The following is a 20,323-nucleotide window of genomic DNA, read 5'->3' as shown; positions in this document are numbered from 1 at the left end:
GGGCTTCTCCACACAGCAGAGCTCTTTACATACAAATGAGCACCATTCCCTCAGGCCAGTCCTCAGAGAACCTGTATGCTTATTGCAGTGATGTGATTGGTCTGGAAACACTTTTAGATTTCCCCTGCAGGGGGAAAATGTTCTTTTGAACATCCTTAATGGTGACAAAAGTTGTCCTTTGAGGGTGAATTTGATTTTTGGAAATGGTACAATGTATTCAGAGTGAACATCTGGTCTACCCAGAATCCTGTTCCCCAGCTAGTAGTTGGAGAGATGGCATTTCTTCTATTGTTCACTCTGTCTCTGAAGTCTCTTGAGAAGAAACAGTTTCAAAAGTGTCTTAGGAAATGGCCACATTTTCCCTGTGTTCCTGTCTGAACCCATATTTACCTGAGGTGACTATGGCTCCCCAACCTGGTCCAAGTCATGGAGGTGGGACTGCTTCATCCCTAGTTCCAGGTGGGCAGACCTGAGGCTTGGGTGACTGAGTCAACTGAAACACCACTATGGCTCTCAGTTCTGGATTCACCACTGCTGGGAAGAGAATTTCTCACTCTGCTACGATGTAAGAATGAAACTGCTGGCCACCATCTTACTGCTCCGAGGGGAGAGAGCCTTGCTAAAAATGGAGCCAACACAAAAGAAAGGATATTTGAGAAATGAGTAGTGACACCAATGAATGTGTACACATGTACATATCTGTGTAATGAGAGAGATGAAGTGTTGGTTTATGCTCCTGGATCCAGATGTACTTGGAGCAAACACTGTCCTGGGACTCGCTTGTGTCAATAAATTCCCCTTTTTGAGCCAGTGAACTCCCCTTTTGGCTAGTAGACTTGATTTGGGTTTCTGCCTTGCTGCATGCATGCATGCTAAGTCGCTTCAGTTGTGTCCAACTCTTTGTGACCCCATGGACTGTAGCCTGCCAGGTTCCTCTGTCCGTGGGATTCATGAGGCAAGAATATGGGAGTGGGTTGTCATGACTTCCTCCAGGGGATCTTCCCCACTCAGGGATTGAACCTGTGTCTCCTGCTTTGCCTGTGGATTCTTTACAGCTGAGACACTTGGTAATCCTGACTAATTAGTGAGTGATTACTAAGTAATCCCATAGAACAGAACCAGGTCTGATGAAGGAATTAGCTCATCAAGCAAGGAGTAAGGAAGGCACCAGGGACGTTCAATGAATGTTCCTCAAGTAGAAATTTGGACTCAACTATTAGAACTAATACTTTCCTAATACCTGCTAAGTATTAGGACTAATAGTTGAAATACTGAAATAAGCTAGTCAGTTCAGGATGGCAAGGTGCTTTCTGCTGACAAAAGAGACTGATTTTCTTCCTTCACTCACATGAACTCAGAGGGCTATTCCCACAGAGGCGTTCGTGACAGAAATGTCTTTGGCAAAGACAGCACTCTTGAGCATTGTCAAATTACGTTATTAGTTTCCCAAGGTGATTAATTTTTAAAGATGCAACATTTATTTGAGATTATGAATTCTATCTGTAAACATAGGATTCTATTTCCCTCTGTGGTCATACCTCCTGTGGAACATGAAAACAGAGGAATTTCTGTGGAGGGGAGGAAAAACACAAAGGTTAGCACATAATGCATAAATTTGTTGCAGATTTGGGAAGGACTCCTGACTGATGTGAGAGCTTACACTGGAGTGGAGGGGGCAATGAGTGGGCAGAAATCGAACTCTCCTGCCAGTCTTAAGTCTAGTTACCTCAGCAGCATTTCTGTTGCTTCTATTTCTATTGTTTTACCTCATGTCAGTTTTCTTGGTCTCTTCTCCAGAGGAAACGTCCAGGTAAATCTAGAGTCATTTTGCTCTGAAATTAGTAAGGTGAGATTTCTTTGGCTGCAAAGTGTGTGATCCAGTCAGATAAAGAGTAAGTAAATTTACCGCAGCGGGTGTGGGCCAGCCGCTCTTCCTGTTTCCTCATGGGCCTCCTAGTCTCACCTTCAACTTGTGTTTCTGCCTCTTTTTGCATCTGCTGTCTACACCGACCACCTTCTTCTCTTCCTACTGACCAGCTTCCTCTGTTGATGCATCATTCCTTCTTCCTCATCTCTTCAACCTGCACAGCACTCGTCAACCTGACTCTTCCAATTCCAGCTCCCATCTTGAACTGCCAAATTCCTTCCATGTTTCTTGGTTCACATTCCTGAGCAGGATGGACTGTCAGGCTAGTTTGCAGTTTTGAGCCAGATTGCCCAGAATCACTGGCTAGCTATGGGCATCTGAGATCAGGATGGGGCAATGGGGTGGGGGCGTCCAATTTGGACACCAAGGAGGTAGGAAACTGTAGGGGTGGGAGAGTGCAGCTCCACATCTGATGCTTGTGTCTTTCTCTGCAGGACCTGCAGAGAGGCTTCAGTTCAGTTCAGTTCAGTTGCTCAATCATGTCCGACTCTTTGCGACCCCATGAATCTCAGCATGCCAGGCCTCCCTGTCCTGGAGTCCACCCAAACCCATGTCCATCGAGTTACTGATGCCATCCAAACATCTCATCCTCTGCTGTCCCCTTCTCCTCCTACCCCCAATCCCTCCCAGCATCAGGGTCTTTTCCAATGAGTCAAATCTTCACATAAGGTGGCCAAAGTATTGGAGTTTCAGCTTCAGCATCAGTCCCTCCAATGAACACCCAGGAATGATCTCCTTTAGGATGGACTGGTTGGATCTTTCTGCAGTGCAAGGGACTCTCAAGAGTCTTCTCCAACACCACAGTTCAAAAGCATCAATTCTTCGTAGCTGCCATTTTTAGGTCATCCAATGTTCCTATTTCTAGTGGTGCCAGTTGTTAGAAATTTTCAAAGTGTTTGTAGGATAGGCAGGAAGACAAGCACTTCTTCAGTAAGTTAGCAAATAGAAGAAGCTGTGATCCGAAGAAGAAACAAGTGATGGCAAGGGGTGGGGTATTGTCAAGCTAATCTTGGGCTGGGGGTGGGGAGCAAAGAGAAAACAAAGGGACTCTCTGGAGACCCAGTTTGAGACGAAGAAATATGCCCTAGGGAGGTCTTCAGTAATATGCTTGAGACCCACAGCTGTCTCCCTTATTCTACTCTCCCCTGCCTACAACCTAGAGCCATATTATGTCCCATAGATCCATTTATAAGTTACCCTGTTGTTTATATGGGGTTTCCCAGGTGGCACAGTTGGTAAAGAATCTGCCTGCCAATGCAGGAGATGCAAGAGACACAGGTTTGATCCCCGGCTCAGGAAGATCCCCCAGTGTTCTTGCCTGGGAAATCCCATGGACAGAGAAGTCTGGTGGGCTACAGTCCATGGGGTCGCCAAGAGTTGGACACGACTGAGCATGCATGCATACTGCATATATATATATTTGTTTACATAGGCTCGTCTGGGAAACTTGCCATCATTTATGACCTTGCTTCTGTGGAAAAATGCATCGTTAGGATTGAATAACTGAATTACAAATGGACTTGTGAAACATGCTTGCTGCTAAAATTGGGAACTGCCTATAAATAGATAGCAATCCAGGACTTTCACTTGGGAACCAACGATCACTAGAGAATCAACAGCTCTCAGGAAAAACTTCTGCTTTCCTTTCCCACAACTTACTTTGCACCAAGAGAGAATGTGCTACCAGGATTGAGTGAGGTTTAAAGGAATTACTTTAACCATAAGCTAACAGAAAATTTTCAAGGTTTCCAGTAAAGGGATTAAAGCTAATTCCAAATGTTTGAGCCAAAGTGATAAAAAGTGGGAGCTACTCTTTTGGGAAAGAAGAGGCAGCTAGCCTTTCTGCTTCTCTCTAGCTTCCAGGAGAGTAAAGAGCAAACCTCCCCTGTCCTCCTTTATTCCTTTCTGTGCTCCCCACCAAGAGGCTGATTATGTTAGGCCAAAGCTGTGCTGCCTACGAAAGAATGTGCTAAGTATCTCTTGGCCAAAAGAACTCAAATTTAAGTGTGATCAGAAACACCTGGTGAGGCGGTAAACCATCCAGACTCTCTCCTGGAATTTGGTTAGCAGGTCTGGGCGTGGACCAGGACCTGTATTTTTAAAGGATAATTCTGGTACAGGTAGTTTGTGCGTCATATTTGAGAAAAAGCCTGGACCTGGAATGGAATCTGGGCTCTCCTGCTAAGATAAGGTGTGTGTGTGAACACACGCTTGCCCAGCATTAGTTCTGGGCTCCAGGAAAGCCTCTTCCCCAAGCAAAAGGTTTTGCTCCTACCTAGATCAGAAGAGCTCAATGTTTTTAATTTGGGGCCAGTGCCAAGTTAAGTAATAGCTCCCACTAATTAGGCTGAAGGCCTTTGAGCCAGAACTTCCTCATGGTTCTCAACCTTATCGCACACTGGAACTACCCTACCTGGGACCTCTAAAAAATACTGGTGGCTGGGTCCCACTTCCAGAGAGTCTGATTTCATTAATCTGGGGATGGTCTGAATAGCTAGGATCTATTAAATCTCCTTGAATATTTCTAATGTGAGCCAAAGTTGAGAGCTACTATGGTAGGGAAAATAATTTTCATTTCCCTGGAGCCCTGGCTAAAAATAATCTTAATATTCACCCTTTAACATAGTGGACACCATAGAAGAAATCTTGAGTTTTGCACTTCTGCAAGGTAAAACAAAACAAAAATCAACAATATATAAGAGCTAATCTCTTAAATAGTCTTTACCTGTAAACATAGTCAAGGGTAATAAAAATATTCTTAGCCTGGCTTCTTCTGTCATTTGACAAGAAAGAAAGGCATGGTGTGATGTAACTGAGACCCCTTTAAAGCATTTCAGAGATAATGTCAACTACAACAATGCTCCTGATGTTAAACACTTTCTCTAAGGAAATTGAAAGGTGTTAAGCTTTTATGTTTTCTTTCTTGTTTTCCTGAGACCTAGCTGATCAGATTTATCATTGACATAGGTACAACATTTCAAGAATATCTATGGCTTGGTTCTTTTCCTTTTCTAGAAATAGGTGAATGAATGTAACAGCTAACATATTGAACAAAAGGACAACCAAATTCTGATCATTAGAGGAACAATGACTTTATTAAATCTGTAATACTCTGATATGATCATACAAGTTAAATGACTAATTTTCTTTAAGCGTTTTTTTTTCATAACAATGTGGGATATTCGGGTTTTGTGAAAATTAAACTATCTCTTGTCACAAATCAGTGCATTTCTGTATTTAAGGATGATGACATTTGTCTCAGAGATAGGTTAATGGGAATATGTCTGAGTTAGATTGGAGCCCTACTGAAAAGTTTAAGAAACTATAAGTAGACATGCAACAATGAAGAGTTCTAAACTGGGGGTTCTTGGACAGAGCAATGAATGGATGTTGGGGAGGTTCACATATACTCTGAAACAGTCTGTGTAATTTTGAATGTAATTGTTTCATTCTATTTTCCTAGGATAAAGTCCATAGCTTCTATCAGATTCTCAAAGAATTTATAACCACAAACTGTTAGAACCCAGGGTTCTATTAAGTAGAGAATCCTCCACTCCAGGCCCATTCAACACAGTGTGTTATTGAGAACAAGATATAGAAAATGAAAAATAATAATAGTCTACTTTGCTCTTCAACCCTGCTAGCCTCAAGGCCAGAATTATAGATGTTTATGTGATATACCGACAGACATTAGGTCTTAGCTGATACTGATTTGTGATAAATGAACATAAAGGGAGTGGCAAAGATTCTGACTTTTGCCTATTTTGCTGAAACTCCCACACCGTGGCGGGAAGAGTGGGCAGTTTTGACCAGCCAGGAAAAGTTGATAGTGGCCAAGCCAGAGTCTCTGCTTCCAGTGTACGGAATGGGTCCAGTTTCTCTAATTGCCGGGCAGAGACTGCATTTAATATTTTCTAGCTGATTCCTGTTCCTGCATCTAGTTAGATAGTGTCAGCTTGAGGTGGTCATTGTTAAAGACTGCAAATGCAGTACGGATGTACCTACTTTTCATCACACCTAACATGGGAAGCTGTAGCTTCTCTGAAATGATAAAGAGTAATGACTTCTTGAAAACATTGCTTTAAATAGGAAGTGATTTAACTTTAAAATGTATTCATTTACAGATATTAATTCTAATTTCTATTTGGGAATTTCTCCTAGGTGACATTTAGCCTCATTATGGGGAGGGGAGGGATGTGATTTTTTTTGTTAAAACAATAGTTTAAATAAAATGTATCAAATATTATATAGCATTACCTCTGCAAGACATTTGAGTAGGGAAGGTATGTAGCTAAACTTTTCCCTGGGGTGAGAAATATGATGTGTGAAGTTAATTTTTACTAATAAGGCTACTTCCAAAATACATGCTTAGTATACAGTTTCTTGGGGATTCAAGGAGTGACAATTAGCATTGTAGATATTTAGATATGAAGCTACAACTATCACATTTTTGTAAACATTAGTTTAATTATAATGGTTTCAGCTTTCATGAAAGTTAATGTGCATTTGCCTAAACAGGAAGAAAAGGAAATCTTATTGAAAATTGAGAAAACTGTTTTTATTAAATTTGACATTGGAGTAAATGCAAGATAATCCATCCCATGTTAAAAATAAGGAACTATTTATAAGTGTTTAAAATTGGCACTGCTACCATTCTTAAATCTGAGTGATGAAGAACCATAAAAAATGGTTTGTATTTGCTTTTGGTTTTCTAATCAGTTGATTGACCGAAGCCATTTTAAAAGAGAGATGGCAATGTTTTATCCCTCCTTTAAAGAAGAGTCCAGTAATTTAAACTGAAAAGTGACATTACGTTTGAGCTACTGGCGGTTTAAATGTTCGAACAACAGCAAAGACAATTAATAATTCCTTTTCTCTAATGCAGGAGAAACAAATCAAATGTAAATATAAGTACTGTTAAATGCTAATGATTTTTCAAAATGTTTTAATCTTAGAAATGCCAGTAACTGTCCCCATTAAAGATATATGACTAAGGTGGCAGACATAAAAATAAAGCAGTTCATCTATTTGCAAATTAAAAATGCACATGACTGATTGAGGACTCACAAAAATTGGATATTAATTCTTCTTGAGGAAAACAACTGAGGGTGCTATCCTGGGTGACATTTATACCCATATGGAAGAGTGGGCTTTAAAAAAAAAATTATTACAATGACATTTTAAGCCACATTACAATTATATAGTATTTTTCATACCATTACCACTTCAAAATCTTTGATAGTGGGATGTCCAGATAAAATCCCCACTGAAGTTTTATGTTACACCTGGTGGAGTGTAAATGATCTTGCAGCTGACAAAGCTTAAGAAGAAACTCTGACCCCTGGGTATTTTTAAAATAATCCATATTGTTTATTTAATCCCAAGTATTTTTTAATTGCTATCATGCTACTTTCCCTAGTCCTGGCTGGTGTTCTTTTTGGAGTTGCTACACTGGTCCTTTCTTTGAAACAACATATGTAATCCAGCAAGGCACATGTCAACCAGGCTTCAGGTTGAAGCCAGGCCTGGGAAATATTTTCCAAACAATCCCGTCGTCATCCTTTCAGTCTGAGGTGGAGCTATTCAGGAAACTGCACTGAGGGGGACGTTGGGTCCTATAAGGGTCCTACTACTCTTGAGATACTGTGCATGGGATAAGTGAGCAGAATTACTACCGCCTTTCACGTAGCATCTAGAAGTGCTAAAGCCTCTGATGACCAAACCTCTCCGTGAGCTTCCTCATGGGAGAGTCCGGCTTCTGCCCACCTCGGGGGCAGCTGGGACCTGGTCTTGCTAGTGATAGCCACAGAGGGCCGTGAGGCTCAGCTGGTCATCACTGGGTGAAGAAGCGTCAGGATCACTGTAGATCTGCGTCAGGGCTAAACTCAGGATCTCTTTCTTTTCTTTGTAAAACCGTAGTTCTTGCCCTGCTTTCCTGGCTTCCTCTAGCTCCCTCAGGGCCATTCGCAGCTCATGGGAGAGAATTCCTGGCGACTCCCGCTCCTTCATGATCCAGTCTAGGGCCATGTGGCTGCGCATCTTTTCATCCAGGGAGTACTGGGAGTAGTAGGAGATGACTTCCTGGGAACCGAGAGACAAGGTCCAGAGCATCAGTAAAGAGCAACCGAAGTACCTGGCCTATGGCCTTCTGACACTTCATTTCCTAGGCCTCCACCCCCCACCCCAGCACACAAACACCTGTGGGTGTTCTACCAACAATCAAACCTCTCTGATCTTCACGAACTGAAGCCCAATCCCAGGACACACCTCTTAAAGGAGAGAAATGGCTAAAGTAGGTACCCAAAGTAAAGGTCACTCCGGGTTGAATCAAAACCCGCCACCAGGAATGACCTAATGCTGTCCACAGAACAGAGCTCTATCCTCACTGGAAAATATCTGTTCCTTTGAAACTGCATTCTTACAACAATTAGTATGAGCTTTACCTCATTTATTTATAACCCTTCTGCCCAACGTTAGCTCCTTTGGCAAGATAGACGGAAACAGCTATACAGAAGGGTCTGGGCAGAACTGGGTTTGGTCACACCCATTGCAGAAAACAGGAAGCTTTGAATCAGGACAAGACTTCGATACCAGGAGAGTCAACTTGCTAACTGCTGTGTTGTTAGCATAAGGAGGATGGCAGACTAAATGGTTCACAGTAACTATGGGAAGGACTTAAAAAATTACGGACTACAGGCATTATCATCATTGATATCGTAACGGTAACTTTATGTGCTTGTCTCTTACTTTCTGCAGACAATGCAAAATTAGTCACTATCTTCCAATTCTCATGTTTAAAATTTGCCAGTACGTTGTAATGTCATATATAAGTTTAATGAACGCTCTTTAAGAAGACCTTGTGGAGTGGATGCATTGCTTATTTTTATTTTCAAGAACATATGGTATTTATTTATGACCTTAACAAATTAAAAACAATCACGGAAAAGTGTTTGTAACCAACTCGGCATGTTTCAAAGGCTTTTTTATGAAATCAAAGGAAAAGAAAAAAAATAGCCAAAGCCATTGTCAGCTACTCATTTCTTTTCCATCTTTGACATTTTGAAAGCCAGGCTTTCTAGGCAAAGAACAACTAAAAACTCCTGGGGCAGTAGTGCATGGAAAACTTTTACATCCGCCCTCATCTTGCTGACTAATAGAGGCTTTGCTCCTCATACAACTTCCTGATAGCAAATTCTCAAAAATAACTACTACCCTCGAGTCTAGTGGGATAAAGGCAGAATAAATCTTAAGTGATAGTAGAGTGAGAACCATTAAGTGCATGGGAGGGGGTTTGCCTTTGCCACCAAAAGAGGGGGCAGGGTGCTTTTCATAGGTAGCTAAGAAATAGTGAGACCCTGTCTCTGAAAAATAAAGAAGAAACTTCCAAACCCCAAAACTGAACTGATTGAAAAACAAAAAATTGAAGTGATGGAAATACCATGTCTCCCACCTTGATAATCAGTTCTGTTGCCCACCGGGAACATTTGGTGGGGGTGAGAAGAGTTCTCCTGTTCTCGGTGAGGAGAGGAGGTTTGGAGGTGGTGCAGACTCACATTTCTTTCTGCTTTGAAGAGTGGGAGGGGGCACACTGCATGGAGTAGATGCCATATCTGGCTTAGGAACTAAGTCTGTCTTAGTGATCCCTCCATTCTAGTGTTCAGTACAGGTATCTAAGTCAGTCCTATGGCCAGTCAACATTCTTCTTAGTGTGTGTATTTGGTCAGTCCCTGACACAACTGGACTGATATATCTAGATCTAAATCTAGATAGATATATCAGAGAGAGATATACCAGATAGATGTATCATATATATATATATGTACATATATATGTTAGTATACCTATAAATGTTGAACATATAGCTATGTGCATATAAATGCACATAAAGTTATATATACTTATATATGTTAGTGTATACATATATATATGTTAGTAGATATATACTTCCCTGGTGGCTCAGACAGTGAAATATCTGTCTGCAATGAGGGAGATCTGGGTTTGATCCTTGGGTTGGGAAGATCCCCTGGAGAAGGGCATGGCAACCCACTCCAGTATTCTTGCTTGGAGAATCCCCATGGACAGAGGAGCCTGGCGGGCTACAGTCCGGAGGGTCTCAAAGAGTTGGACGCAATGAAGCGACTAAGCACAACACACACATATATATATCCTCTGCTCTTAATAAATAAGGTACTAAACAGAGAAAAATTCAAATAAAGGAACCTCAGTGGAAGATGAGCCATCCGCTTAGTCCATACAACACAAACCTGCTTTTTACTGGAAAAATCTCACCTGTCTGGAACATTTTGTTTCACGAAGGGCTTTGAGGCTTCCGTTCCAGTGCAATAGTTGGAAAATGGTCATAAGCTCCTATAAAACCCAAATGCTTTTCATTAGTCTCAAAGTAGAAATGTGAAAGAAAGTGCCTCAGTGATTGCTGAAGAGGTCATAACTCTAATCCCCAACTATATCAGGAAAATGGAATATACAATACTGTCAGAACACTTTGAGACTTTTCAAATACCACAGTCGTAAGCTTCCGGAGCGTTTTTCCTTCCCTCCTCTGTTTTATCTATATTTGGCATGAACTATTAAATAATGGACAAATACCTCTCAACAGTGTAAACACATATGCTGTAACAATTTTATATCCAGGAAGTTATATAAATATCCCAGCACATCTTCAAATAATGTGTAGGCAAGGCTATTCATTGCATCATTTTAGAAAAATTGTCTGAGACTGGCAATATCTTAAATGTTCATTTTTAAAGGAATGGTTAAATGAAATGTTTACAAAAAGGAATGGTTAAATCCTGAAGTGTAGAAGAATATAGCACCCCCAAATATGCAACTCTGGTATATTGATTATTTTGAACTGTAACTACTTAAAAAACCACAAACAGAGAAAGAGGCTTTCTCTGAACTCCCCTTATCTCCCAAAAGACAGATCCTCCAAAAGGAACTTAATTGTTATAAAACCCTTCTCCAGGGGTTTCATCAACCAGGGAATACTGACGCTTATCCCAGAAGTAGAAAACAAGTCCACTCCATGCTCCGCCAAACTTTGTCACTATCATATCTCCTATCTATTCTTCTAAGGATCAATTCACCTTTCTTAAAGATCATCTCCTCTCTCCTAAGGGTCTCCCCTGGTGGCTCGGCAGTAAAGGATCTGCCTGCCAAGGCAGGAAACCTAAGAGACACGGGTTCAACTCCCGGGTCATGAAGATCCCCTGGAGAAGGAAATGGCAGCCCATTCAAGTATGCTTGCTTGGGAAATCCCATGGACGGAGGAGCCCGGTGGAGCCTGGTGGGCTATAGTCCGTGGGTTGCAAAGATTCAGACATGACTGAGCAGCTGAGCAGGCACACGTGCGCTTTCCTGAGAGGCGTACACCCCTGCTCCCTTCTGTATTAAGATGGTATTTAATCCTGAATTCTAAGCCACCTTGTGGAGTTCCTCATTTTTCCCTGAGTATCTCTCACACATACACGAGGTGTACTTCTGTTTTTCTCTTCTTAATCTGCCTTTCATTACAGGAGTCTCAGCTAAGAATTCAGAAGGATAAAAGGTAAATGATCCTTCCTTCTTTACAACATGGTCATCCTACCAAATACAATGCAATCACAAAGGGTAAGAAGGCTCTCTCGTTCTAATGTAAAGAGTCTCTGTGAGGTGTTAAAAGCAAGGTGTCCAACATGTATACTGTGTGTTACTACTTGAGTAAGAATTAGAAGATGCCTGTAAATATTTGCTTATAAATGCCTAGAAGAGTTCTGACAAGAGACAAAAGAATCTGGGAACATGAGTCGCCTCAGGGGAGAAAAATGGAGGGAGGCTTTTCTCTGACACTCATTTGTACCTTTTGAGCTTTGAACCATGTGACAATATGGCATATGAAAATAATTTAAATTTTAAAAAATTTAGGCCAAAAAGTAAATATAGAGCATACAATGGACAAACTACAGAAACTGTAAAATACCCCTAAGTTTATAAATTCAGTCAAGAAAATGCCTTAAAATATGACCAATAAGGATGAATTGACAGTAAACCCACCCACAGTTTTCACATTCAATGGCCAGGGCTGAGCACAGCCTTTAGCCTTTCTATCAACATCATCCTTTCCCTGCCTGATACCGAGTGCAAGCTAACATGTATTCAACATACTGAAGATTTTGTTTTTCCAATCTGATTAGGATTAGCAGTCTTCCAGACGGCAATGGCACCCCACTCCAGTACTCTTGCCTGGAAAATCCCATAGACAGAGGAGCCTGGTAGGCTGTGGTCCATGGGGTTTCGAAGAGTCGGACCCGACTGAGCAACTTCACTTTCACTTTTCACTTTCAGGCACTGGAGAAGGAAATGGCAACCCACTCCAGTATTCTTCCCTGGAGAATCCCAGGGATGGGGGAGCCTGGTGGGCTGCCGGCTATGGGGTCGCACAGAGTCGGACACGACTGAAGTGACTTAACAGTAACAGTAACATTGAAGTTACCTGCATTTTTTTTTTTCTTTCTTTTTTGATCAGAGAAACATCTACAGTGGATTAGTGGTAGTACAAACCACAGCCACATACCTATTGGAAAATAACAATACAGTTAAGGAACTTCTTGGTCATGAGACAAGTTATGAAAGCTTAACATTTGAACAGATGTCTTATGCCCATTCAAAAACAAAGTGGACTTTTGTCTTTATGTCTGCTTGCTCTGGAAAACGTTTTCACTATGAAATCTGGAGACATAAGCTCAGTTTGAGATTACAGTTACCTTAAAATTATGAGGTAAAATTTAAAGAGATAAGATCATCAGAACAAATATTCTCATGTCTAAATGTCTCATGTCTGAATAGCACTATTCTCATGTTTAAATTGCCATTAGAATGTAATGCTTTTCTTCTTTTTGGTTTGGGATTTTGTGTATGTATTACTACACAGTGAGCATCACAAGAACACACACTGTTAGTTGCTCAGTTGTATCTGACTCTTTGTGACCCTATGGACCGTAGCCCACCAGGTCCCTCTGTCCGTGGAATTCTCCAGGCAAGAACATAGGAGTGGGTTGCCATTCCCTTCTCCAGGAGATGTTCCCAACACAGGGATCAAACTTGGGTCTCCCACACTGCAGGCAGACACTGTCTGAGCCACCAGGAAGCCCAAGAACAGACAGAGACCTTGGTAAAAGCAAAACCATGTGTCTCCATTAATTAAAACATGACATGGAGAGCAGCTGGGCCACACACTGACCCCATGTCTGCCCAGGGTCCTCGGTCCAGTGCCAGGGGAACTCACCCTTCTTATGATTCCTCTCCACTTCTCCCTGTCCCCATCCAGATTTCCACTCTGTCACATCACTATGCTACTTTGGAAAAGAGAGAGTCTTTTGTTCCATAACCAAATCCATAATCTAATCTGGCTCCCAACACTATGCCTCTTACCAAGATAACCCCAGTGGCTGAGGAAGGTAAACTTGTGTTGCTATCCCTTGCTATCCCCTCAGGCCTACTCACTAAATGCTTTGCGGACATAAAAATGGCTAGGAATGATCTTTAGGTTCTGATATGAACACCTCCATGGTGTTACAGGAGGGACAATATTGACAAATGTTTTATGATGTTTTATCGTAAGACTCAACTTAAATTATGTGTTTTATTGTGTATGTCCATTTCCTTAAAGAAGAAAATGAATGCCACTTTCCTTTTCCTGCAATATTCACGTAACGTCGACAACCCAGAAAGATGTACTGAATTTATTCTGTGGCTTCAGTAGCCCTCCTGGCATCATCCTTGCATCCATGTGGCCCAGTTTGAGAAACAACCTATTGCGAACAGAGCTCTTAATTCCATCCTCTGACAACTGTTGCCTTCATAATATATTTTTCCTCCAATGTCGTCTAAGCTTTCGTTCCTATCTATGTGCCAAGCCCCTCATCCAGATAAATTTCTGTTGTGTCACTCAGCAACCCTCCTAACACTGTGGAACCCACAATTCTGTGAACAGAACTGGAAATCTTTCTCATATCCCTTGGCAACCTACGCCTCTCATAAAACTTCCCCCCTGAGACTTGAGCTGTTTTTGTCTGCAGGAGGAGGATTATCCTCTTCACCCCCTCTGGTTTGTCTAAATTTCTATCCTATCATCAAGCAATTGTTTCCTCTGCTGTAACACAACGGCCTCTTCTTCACTGCGGCTCTCGTCCCTAAATCCCCCAGGAAAGATAACCTTCTTTTACCTTCTTACTTTGTGTGTATTTGCCCTCCTCTCTGGAGCTAATGAATCTTGCCATCGTCATATGAAGTATACTGAAATATTTCCACATTCTCCCTGTCCCATTTCTTTATTTCCCCTCACATGACCAAGAATTGATGCTTTTGAACTGTGGTGTTGGAGGAGACTCTTGAGAGTCCCCTGGACTGCAAGAAGATCCAACCAGTCCATCCTAAAGGAAATCAGTCCTGAATATTCATCAGAAGGACTGATGCTGAAGCTGCAACTCCAAAGTTGCAACTGCAACTTTGGCCACCTGATGCGAAGAGCTGACTCATTTGAATAGACCCTGATGGCGGGAAAGACTGAAGACAGGAGAAGAAGGGGACGACAGAGGATGAGATGGTTGGATGGCATTACTGACTCAATGGACATGAGTTTGAGTAAACTCTGGGAGTTGGTGAAGGACAGGGAGGCCTGGCGTGCTGCAGTCCATGGGGTCACAAAGAGTCGGACACAACTGAGTGACTGAACTGAATTGACCTGAACTGACCAAGTTCACTATCTTCAGATCTTCCTGAAGCTGTGTGAACCCTGGCTCAACCCCAGGAAATCTCTGCATGCTTCTCATTGATTGCATGGGAAATCCTTGCATTATGAAAAACTGGTAAGGAGAGCGTGGCTGTGGGCTTCTGTGAGGACTCGGTTCCTAGTTTCCTATGACTCCTCACTGCCTGGTCTTCTCAGCCTTGTTTTCCTACTTGTTGAAGCCCTGTCATTTTGATTTAAGTCTGTTTGGTGGGCTATCTGTCCTGCTTCTTCCTCACTGAAGTCTTTGAGCTGTGTTTGTCACGTAGGCTGATCTAGAAGCCTGGCTCCTCTGCATGGGCTGACAAATAAACAAGAAGCTGGTCTAGAGGTGGGGTTGAGACTGGGGCCAGGTGAGTGTACCTAACCCTAACCCAACTTAAGGTGAGTTGTACAAGTTCAGGGTCTTTTATTTAAAATCCTACCTTTATTTTTCATTTGTCATAGATTTTTGCGCATTTATGTTGAGTTTTAAACGTATTGCATTATAATATTGTTTGCCTTGATTACTGAATTTTTTGATGCTCCTTTAAATTTTGTACCCCAGTTGACTCTTCTTACCCTAGTCTGGGCTCTTCTGGGGATCTTGTCTCAGGGACAAGGGCAGTTTCATGAGCTTATGATCTGTATAGTCACACGGGCTTTGAGCTTGGTTTAGCGCTTTGTTATCTTTAAATTCATAGTAATTTTTGAACAAAAGGTCTTAAACTTTCATTTTGCACCAGGCCCCCATAAAATATGTAGCCAGTTCCCTTTACCAAGTATTAGTTGCTCAGTTGTGTCTGACTCTTTGTGACCCCATAGACTGTAGCCCACCAGACTCCTCTAGCCATGGAATTCTCCAGGCTAGAATACCGGAGTGGGAAGCTATTTCCTTCTCCAGGGGATCTTCCCGACCCAGAGATCGAACCTGGGTCTCCTGAACTGCAGGCAGATTCTTTACTGTCTGAGCCACAGGGAGGCCCATAAGTAAATTAGAAATCAGATGGTGAATCGAGTCCTGTGTTTTCTTTCTCTTCAGGAACATTGCAGTTGTAGCTTTCATTCTACAGCTTTCCTGGTTCATGTTGTCATTCATTAAATCTAAGCCAACAACGACTGGGGTCTGTCCTCACAGAGCTTCTTGGTGTTGCCTCCTATGAGAAACAATATTTGGCCTCCCAGCTACTTCACAGGGAGAGAATGAACACTGCTTCTCTCTGGAACTCTGTCTGGGAGACTGGCTTGGTTCTGTGATTCATCAGAAATAAGAAAAACAAACAGTGTAAATGGAGAACTTGAAAAACAGGTGGGCACCATCTCCCCACCCAAGAGAATGGATTTAAGAGGAAATTTGTTTATGGGATGAGGTTTTAAAAGGCGACCTGGAGAACTTAGCAAAGATGTAAATAAACAGCTCGTCTTTGGATTGCATTAGGCTTCAGAATAAATATATTAACCAGCTTCAGTCAAAGTCTGCCTTGAATCTGACCTTGACAAGACCCAGTGGCTAGAGCTGCCGCCATCCCACCCCCGCAAACATGAGGCAGTTTTCTCTACAGAGAGAGGCAAGGCTACCTTAAACAGGCACCCCAGCCTCCCGCCCACGAAGTGAAGGTAAGCAGAAGCCTATCAGGTTTCTTCTGAGCTCTGCCTCTTTGATGGCCCCCCTGGAAAGCCCGAGGGCAGTCAGGAGACACCAGTCTCGTTTTTAGACTGTATAGTCAACTGTAGCTAGATACAAACACACATCTATTACCCCCCAGGGGTACTGAATTGCTGTGTTGACTGCAAACAGCCCAGGCCTGTGGTCAATTCCCATTATGCGCAGAAACAAGTTGATGCATTTAACCCAGGCCACGGAGGAATGTGCAGAAAACCAGCAGGCGACCTTGGGCTGGAGGAAGGAAGAGGGATGTACTGCATGGCCCTCCCTGTGGGTTGCCAGCATCCCTACTGGGAGGAGGGAGTTTGGATTTTTCCTGCCCTCACGTCTTCCTCTACCTCTGTCTCTCATCCAGCACCCAGCCTCCTTTATGAGAATTTATGAAGCATTTCCACAATATGAGTCAAATTATTATTTCACATACTTAAATACCGTACTACGCAGACCACACAGAAAACATGTAGCCCACAGTAAGGCAATTAAAAAAAAAGGATTACTAAAAGGTGGTTGACTACAACCTTTCATAGTACTTGGACAGAATTTAAAAAAAAATTTTTTTTTGCCTTCCCTATATTTGGCAGACTAACCCACTGCATTAAAAAAATCATTCTTGATTTTTCTGAAAATAGTTACTAAATCCTATACAAGCTACCATGTTCTTGGCCAGGCAACATTCATTCTGCAAGAAAAAAAAAAAGTACAATATTCTTCTATCAGGGAGAGAGGAGAAATTAAATGATTTTCTTAGGGAATCATCGTGCTAAATGCTTTATAAATGTCACATTGTATAAGTCCCACAAAAAGTCTATACAGTGGACATCATGATTCTTATTTTGTAGATGAGAAAAACTGAGTCTCAGAATGGCTGAGTTCACAGGTGACAAGTGGTAGAACAGGCTTGGCACTTGGATCTGTATGATTTTTTTAGTTTGTGTTCCTTCTCTTGTGTCATGCGCCTCCCTTTTATGTTTCCTCTGTTTGACTTTAGATTGCTATGGGATATAAAAAAGGACTCTTGCCAGTTTCACTCCTGTATTCTATAGCAGGGCTTCCCTCATAGCTCAGTTGGCAAAGAATCTGCCTGCAGTGCAGGAGACCCAGGGCCCTGAAACATTTTTTGCTGGGAAGCTACCTTATCCTCATCTGAAGACTTTAGGTTAGATAAAGCTGTCAAGGGAATCCATCCGGTAACCTCTGGCATTTCAAGTAAAGCAGTCCTTCTTCAGAAATATATATATACTATCAGTTGTCATTTTTTACTGAGCATTTACCATATGCCTGGAATTGTTCTGAACTCTCTATGCAGTCTTGTTTAATCTTCACAATGGCACAGTGAGGTAGCATGGCTATTATTGCTACTCTTTTTTTTTTTTTTAATTGCTACTCTTATTCTTTCTGGTTTATGTACAAATGAGGAAACAGATTTAGAGGTGAGTAGCTGAACCCACTCCCCAGCCAGGGCTGAGAACCACTGGCTGCTGCAAGCCGCTGTCTACACCAGAAGGTGAGTTCAAGGTCTTTTGTAAACCAAGACAAGCAACATCAAAGGTCAGTGAGACCTCAACTGCTTAAGGAGAAATCTGGATGACTGAGATCTTCCTAGGAAAGGATGAAAAAAGAGCATTTTTTGCTTCAATCAAACAAGAGAATGATGAGTAAAATTAATGAGTTTTAAAATGGGCAGGATGGACATATCCACCTGAGAAGTGGCTGTGGGCTTGCAGTTAGGAAAAGAGTTTGAAAGGTACCAAAGATGGTATTTGAAAGCTGGCTTTAGGGTTCAGCTATACCACCACTGTAAATTATACCACGATGAACATTTTTGTCCATAAAACTTTATATTCTGATTGCTTCTTGGAATCTAACCTAAAATAATAGAAATCTTGGAGGTAAAGTCTCCTTGTTATAACACTGCATATTGATTCTTAGTAACATTGATGTATATGGATGGTCAACTGTATTCAAATTTAATTTTTTAGAGAGCATACTTTTCATTCTCAACCACTATTGAATTTTTGTCCTTCGAGCCCAATATAGGATAATAGTCAAAATGTGAACTCAGGAATCAGACTGCCTGGGTCTAAACCCAGGCTGTGCCATTTACTAAGCTGTATGACATAACCCTAACCCTAACCCTTTAATGCTGACATGGGTATAATAAATACTCATGCATTTTTGTGAAGGTTAAATTATGGTAAGACTTGTTAAATGCTTAGCACAGTGCCAGACAAGGTAAGCATCCAGTGAGTGTGAGCTATTCTTCTTCTTCTTACTGCTGGTATAATTAGTTTACAAATAATAGGTAATATAGTTCCTTAGCTCTGTTATTGCTTGTCAGTAGTGGAATGAAAACAGCTACAGCTTGTTAAATTTTTTGATTTACTTAATGATAGGAGATGGCAGATCTTGTTTTCAAAAATACCATAATGGAGGGGGAAATTGTTTAATATACATTGCAGTCACCTTCAACTATAACTTCTGAAAATTAAGAACCAAATAGTCATGACCAATATTTCAAGCTGTTTGATTTGATTAAAAGGGGAGCTTTATACTGAAAAGCTGGTAAAGTGTTAATAGGGTCATAAGATGGTAATGTTCCCTACCTGTTTCTTAGCTTAAGTCTTCTACTTTCCTTGAAGAAGCAAAGATTGTGCCTTGTTGACTTGTTTGTTTTAGCCTACTGCAGTGCTGCCAGAAGAGAGTTACAGGGCTGGATTCTAAGAGGGTTAAATTAAAATGACTGAAATAAACAAAGAGCTGTTCGTGATAAGAAGGGCATTCCCCCAGGCTTCTAGGGGCTGTGTAGCAAAATAAACGTGTGGTGGGTACCTGAAACTCTAGCATGGTCTTCCCCATGTTTGACTCCAACATGTAGTGATAGGCTCCAATGCTGGTGCTCGGGTCATCTGCGTCATCCAAAGTGCCCTTGGGAAGGAAGCAGAAAAGCAAAGTATCACGGATTTTTCCTCCTCTTCTTTGGGGGTCATGAATGAATCCTGTGAAACACCCGTGGTTCTAACCCTACAGGTGTGCACTTTTTACAACCATCTCCAGCTGATTTGGCATAAAAGCCTTAATCTTACCATCTCTCAGAGTGAAGAGGATTTTTTAAGTCAATTTGAACCTAGCTTTTCGTTAGAATGTTAACTGATTATATACTCAAAAAGAATAATTATACTAAAGCAGAAATTCCCACATCTCTATAGAGTTTTTGTTGGTAGTGGCATTAATGCCACTCTAATGAGTGGTTGCCCTTTGAGGCTGTTTTCATCCATTATTGAAATCTTGAAATGCTGACTTGCTTCATAAGATTCTAGTGATCACCAAGCAAATTATGTAACTAACAGGGAAAAAATTCTCCAGTTGTATGGACCATTCATATTTTACCACCATGATTCTTTTTTTTTTAAATTAATTTATTTTTTAATTTGAAAGTTTAAGAGAGAGGGGACACACGTACACCTATGGCTGATTCATGTTGATGTTTGACCACCGTGATTCTCAATGGGAGCTTTTCATAATAGGCTGGTGTTCAACCTGGGGAGACATGGATTTTGGTTTATATTTTTTCAATTCTGGACGACTTAATCTTTAACAAACAAGGTGGGTGGGTGATGGGAAAAAATGAAATTCCTCTTCAATATTTGGTTATGGGGAGTGTCAATAAAGAAGCTAACATGAGCTCTGGAATGGCATTGGGGCCTGCCCTTCAATATCCCACGGCCTTAGATTCCTGGGAAGGTGGGCAATGGCTTTGAGAGACTGAACAAACAACAGCCAGCATCAGATAGCCGCAAATTTATAGCTTTTGAATGCAATAACATTAACACACTACTGCCGAAATATTTATGTTGGCTTTTTAAATATCCCAGAGGAAATCCATCCAGAAGCCTATGAACCATATATATTCTCCTTCCTTAGAAATTTCCATGAAAAAAATGATAAATTACATTTACACTGAGGA

At 41.5% G+C, this 20,323-nt stretch overlaps 1 protein-coding gene across 2 annotated transcripts in view; it reads right to left on the bottom strand.

Annotated features, from left to right (window-relative positions):
• Positions 1-5,000: 5,000 nt before the first annotated feature.
• Positions 5,001-20,323, bottom strand: part of LIX1 (limb and CNS expressed 1) — a 53,274-nt gene continuing 37,951 nt past the window's right edge. For both annotated transcript variants that reach the window (XM_043464584.1, XM_043464585.1), the window contains exons 4-6: positions 19,189-19,284; positions 10,217-10,294; positions 5,001-8,008 (exon numbers count right to left, since the gene is read on the bottom strand). In XM_043464584.1, the coding sequence (XP_043320519.1) occupies positions 7,721-8,008; positions 10,217-10,294; positions 19,189-19,284 (462 nt within the window). In that variant the 3' untranslated portion in view covers positions 5,001-7,720. The remainder of the gene's footprint in view (positions 8,009-10,216; positions 10,295-19,188; positions 19,285-20,323) is intronic.

This window comes from Cervus canadensis, chromosome 4 (assembly GCF_019320065.1).
Source record: "Cervus canadensis isolate Bull #8, Minnesota chromosome 4, ASM1932006v1, whole genome shotgun sequence".
Taxonomy (NCBI): domain Eukaryota; kingdom Metazoa; phylum Chordata; class Mammalia; order Artiodactyla; family Cervidae; genus Cervus; species Cervus canadensis.
Note: the sequence above shows the minus strand (reverse complement) of the source record. Positions and strands in the feature narration are given on the sequence as shown.